This window comes from Teleopsis dalmanni, chromosome 1 (assembly GCF_002237135.1).
Source record: "Teleopsis dalmanni isolate 2A chromosome 1, ASM223713v2, whole genome shotgun sequence".
In the NCBI taxonomy this organism is placed as follows: domain Eukaryota; kingdom Metazoa; phylum Arthropoda; class Insecta; order Diptera; family Diopsidae; genus Teleopsis; species Teleopsis dalmanni.
The window spans coordinates 85895885-85901336 of record NC_051846.1 but is presented as its reverse complement, the minus strand read 5'-3'; the positions used below and the strand labels follow the sequence as shown (position 1 = coordinate 85901336).

Sequence of the window (5452 nt, the reverse complement as noted above, 5' to 3'; positions counted from 1 at the left end):
GTCCCTAGGCAATATCGTACTTCCCTAGGGCGAAAATTCGCATGTCACACAAATTATGTGATTTTGTGCCATTATTACACTAAACGACCCTCGCCTCAATAAGCAATTGTCGTGATTTCCAGCTTCCGGTGCGGCACAATATTTCCAAAGCAACTGTAATGTGTTTTTTATTGAGGAGCTCAAAATTTCTGAATTTAATATTGTCACAGCAGCTTATCTTATCGTAATTACGGTGCCAATGTATCGAAGAAATTTTTCTCAAATAGATAATTCAGGTTTCTATATAAAGCGAGGACATAAAAAATCATATAATATAAATAAATTACTATTTATTTTTAGATAAGAAGATTTAAAGTTGTTAAAAAAGTTTTAAAATTTTAACTCCAATGCAAAATATAAAGAAAGTATTTTAGGTTTTTTATTTAATATTACGAAAAATATAAAATTTATAACAAACAGAAGGTTATGAAATAAAGTATCACATTGTTGTATTCATTTTATGATATTATACTATTCGATAGGTGGTTAAGTAATAGTAAAGATCCTAAGCAGTTTTTTTGTGCAGTAGGTGGAAAGCAACGAAAGCCACAGTGTGAGACTTGAACCCAATGAAACAATCTCTTAGGAAACTGTGGAAATTTCATTCCAGTAATAAAGGGAAAGAGATTGGAACAAGAGGCTTAATACCTAGCAGAATAGATTCATCTAAGCTATAAAGTATGGGCATAAATAAGGTGTGTCGGGAATTCCTGAAGAAGGTTGGAGTTATTGCGCAAGCGCGTGAGTACTAGTGTTAGACTCTGTGACTAGTGTTGCAACAACAGCATATATTGTGAAATCGGTTTCAGATATTTGCTATTTGATATTGTTCAGTGGCGGTTCCTAACAATATGAACTACCCTATATAGAATTCGAAAGAATTAAATCCTTTTTTGTGCTGAGATACCATATAAGCTCTGGTGCACCAATACTTTCTCAACCAATTTCTGCCACCTGACTCGATCTGATTTCAAGTTTTTCCAATCGTTCATGCGTAAATATAAATTAATTCTTGGCAGCAACTTTCATTTAAGTGTTACCTATAATTTGCAACCAATTAATTTAATTTAATTAATGAATTGATTTCCAAGGATGCATAATTATTTATTGATTTGTTCTTTACTCCTCGTATTAAGGTCTTGGCAGGAGCGCATGGTGCAGAATATAATGCAGAATGGTAAATTTTAGATACTTATTCATATTAGAAAAAATTATTTAGGAATTAATTACAGATATCAATGAATGATTTTCAATTATTGTTAATGTAGCTATTATTTATATTTAATATTTTATATATACCTTCAACAAAACCTCACATTGCCGACATTTTTCTTTATATATGTTTGTTAAAACATTATTATGATGTTTTGATCCATTTATGCAAATTTAAAGTTCCTTAATGTAACCTTTGAACTTTTTTATGGGAAATATATTAATTCATAAAATATTTACATTTTTTTTCTAAAAAAAATGATTATCTAAATCATTTGTTTTGAAAACTTGACAATTTCCAAAAAGCAATAAAAGGAATGTACACACGAAGCTTTCTTAAGTGGATTACTAAAGAATAATAAAAACGAAATGTTTGGTTTTGTTTGATGTCGATGTGGGATATGTGACTTTAAATGGGGTGTTAAAGTTTTTAAAGTATAATTAATGCCTTTCGATTGGAAATAAATTTCGACCTACTAAAGTGGCGCAACTTTTTGAAAATGTGAAGAGTAATTGAAATTATAAATTCCAAATAAATTCACTCCATAAATACGAATACATGCATGTTTATTTAAATCCCATCGAACATGTATTTTACGATTGATTTATTTTATGGCATAATTAAGTGGTTCAACTTTTCATAAACTTTCGCTGGGATTCAATAATAACACACAATTGAAGTTTCAGTGTTGCATTTAATTGGTAATAAAAGTGAGAAACAATTAACTCGTAACACGCATTTCGGAACACTCATCGTAATTATGGGTTCTTATTTGAAAATAATTGGTCGACTGACTATTTAAAAATAGAGCACGACAGTTAAAACTTTTACTGGTTTTAATTAAATTATTAATCAAAAATTTTTATATATAAGTTAAATAGACACCATTAAATAATTCCAAATATGCAAAGGAATAAATAACTTAAAACATTTTGGATGAGAGCTTGTGTTGCTGTAGAAATTTCTCGAAAACTAAGCTATGTTCACATATCGTGTAGTGGAGAAATTTGTTGAAAATAGTTGTGCTTACTAAAATCCATTTTCAAGTGATCATGTTTGGGAAATCCGAATCGTACTGGAAATAATTTTTATTATTGGCATACCAATGAAATAAAATTTTATGTGGGTTGATATGAATTGGTTTTATAAAGTTTAAAGTTAAAACAATATCCTACAAGTGACATGTCGACAGTTTATAGGATCTTATTATACAATTATTATGTGAGTGCCGAAACCAGCAGAGTATACATGCTTGTTCTTTTTTTCCCCTAAAATATCTTCACGATATCACCACTACAGGTGTTTCTTCATTAAAGCAACAGATTCTTCTCCTGGTTTGAATTAAAATTATTTTTCCCACAATTCCTTGCAACAGCTAGTATGAGTTTAAAAGTGTGGTATTACAATGTATTAATTTTCAGTGAGTAATTCGATTTACCATATAAATTACAAAGTTTTTTTTCAAAGCTATACGAAAATCATTTCTTAGGAAATAAATATTATTCCGCATCTCATAAAGAACATATTAGTACATTTCTGGTCTGCCGCAAATCTTAAGGATCTTCATTTCACATCATTCTGGTATGTTTAATAGGACATGAGTAAATGTTATGTTGTTGCTGCGATTTACAGTGCCAAAAGTTGATTTCATAATGCTACTAGTCTGATTTACTTTTTAGGGATTTTATAAATTTTTTTTGTTTTTTGAATTTTATTTTGCTGTTTTATTAAATCTTCTAAAATTCAACTTAGAACTAGTAATAAATTAGCGCTGGTACTTGCTTTATTCGAATATAAAATAAATAATTAATTGTCGTTACCCAAAGTTTCGTCCAACTTCCTTTCTGTGTCGGGCATTATTCTTGAATAGCCGGGTTTATATAGTTCCGTTTAAGTTACTGGGTTCCAGTGCTTTGGTTAAGGTTGGTTGCAAGTGGATTTTGGTGGTTCCTGAGTGTTTGTTTTTGTACTTTTGTGTGTTGCAGACAATTACATCTATGACTGTGTTAATTCGAAGATCTCTATAAATATTCGAGTTTTTTTATATGCCCAGGGTCATCAGGGGTCTTTGGAGTTTTTCGATGTTTGATGGAGAAATAGAGTTCCAGAGTTTAATTCCGTTGGTCCGCTGATTTCTGCGGACCAACGTAATTCTTGAATTCAGATAACACTCAGTTAGTTGTTTTTGGTATATTAGTCTCAGTATATATTAAAATAGTTAATTATTAATTAGGCACTAGTAATAGTAAGAATTTGTTAGTAAGCTTTTAGTGTTTAATGACATGTAATAAATCAGTATTATTACTAAACCTTAATTTTTTAACGATATTCTCATATCACTTCGTAAAATAAAAATGAACAATTAAAGAATTAAAAAAATTCCACTTAAAATAATTTTTTAATTATAAATTCTATTTAAATAAAGTGAATATTACTATATGACTATCCATGTAACAGTTTTTATGAATATCGAATAAATAAGTTTACATAAAATAGCTTAAAATTGCAAATTTATTTATAATAAAAACATAATTTGTTTTATTTTATGCTTTTCAGCTAAATCCCGTCATTTTCCAGTGAATGGTTTAAGCTCAAATTCGCAACTTCATCAGCAACAGCAGCAGCAGCAGCAACAACAACAAACTGACACACGTAATATTTACAACAATCCTTACACACCTTCACAGCAACAGCAGCAACTTCGTTCGCAGCAGCATATTTTTAAGTCCATTGCGAACAGCACCGGAAGCGGAAACCAATACGACTACTCATCTACGAACTCGAACGAGCAACTAGGTGCATCGGAAGCGGATAACGCATTTCTCACTCATAATAACGGTAAGTGTAAAAATATAAAAGAAAGAAATCAAAATAAAATTAAAATAAAACACATAATTTGTTACACACATCCTTCGTCTCACACCGTGGAGGTGTACTGCGCTAGGTGCTAGATGCTAGGTGCCATGTCCTAGCTCCTGTTGCTGCCAAACATGGCAATGGTGTGTGCTATCGCTGTGCAACACTGTGAATAAATCCTGTCTCGCAGTACGGCACTTTATTCGCCTTTTTCCCAACAAATTGTTTCTCATTTCGTTGCAAGTGGCAAGTGAGTGCTTGAAATTACGATCGTCGTCCTTGCTGCTTCCCTGCGCTTTGTCTTCTTTATAATTGCTGTTCTGATTAAAATATGACGTAAATTTATGAGCAGTTAAGGATAATAAAATTTATAATACTTTGCATTAATTTAATGTTCAGCCTTTAATTACTCAAATAGATTTCAAATGCGTATAGTAGCGGAAAATAACTAAATTACTGTTAAGAAAATAATCTAAGGGATAATGGTACATTTTTTGTTATTATTTGTTCTTAAAGTATTGGTACCATAGGCGATTGGAAGTAATATTTTACGGTCATAAATCTGCAATTGTGTATGATATCTTCATAATTAAAAAATCAGGAATTTTGGTTACGTTGCCATATTTTCATAAAAACAATATGTATTTGCACTTTAATACTGTTTATAATAGTTTATTAAGGTTCTGCTAAAATTCTGCAATTGTGGAACTTTATCTCTAAAACTTTATATTTGGAAAGTATTTGATCGGATTGTAACCACTGAAAATTATTAAAAAAAAATTTTTTTTGCACCTACATAATTTTACATTTAATACATTTTATAATTCGTACACCGCTTGGGCCACGACCTCAGGGTGTTATATCATATGTCAGTTTTAAAATAAGAATTTCGGATCAATTAGACAATTGTGTTGCCTGTAAGTGATTGTTGTTGTCAATAACTTGCTTAATACATAATTTTATTATACATAATTTTACATTTAATACATTTTATAATTCGTACACCGCTTGGGCCACGACCTCAGGGTGTTATATCATATGTCAGTTTTAAAATAAGAATTTCGGATCAATTAGACAATTGTGTTGCCTGTAAGTGATTGTTGTTGTCAATAACTTGCTTAAACCTCTATCATCAATCGGTGGCTACTTTTCTAAACCATTTCCGTAATTTGAGGAAGGAGCTTTTATCAACGTTCTTTCAGTTTTGAATAGTTCATAGGTTCTATTTAGTTATAACTTACTTATACGTAAACAAATTGTTATTGTCTATGAAACAATTGTACTTAAATATTTTAACCTAGTTTACTATCTTATATATTGATAATAACATTCATAGCAGCATAA

At 30.3% G+C, this 5452-nt stretch overlaps 1 protein-coding gene across 1 annotated transcript; it reads left to right on the top strand.

Annotated features, from left to right (window-relative positions):
• The first annotated feature begins 719 nt into the window (after positions 1-719).
• LOC119686147 (epsin-1) lies at positions 720-4560 on the top strand. Its single transcript, XM_038100644.1, has 3 exons — positions 720-780; positions 3809-4090; positions 4508-4560. The coding sequence occupies exons 1-3, from the start codon at positions 720-722 to the stop codon at positions 4558-4560; spliced, it is 396 nt and encodes a 131-aa protein (XP_037956572.1).
• The last annotated feature ends 892 nt before the right edge of the window (positions 4561-5452 follow it).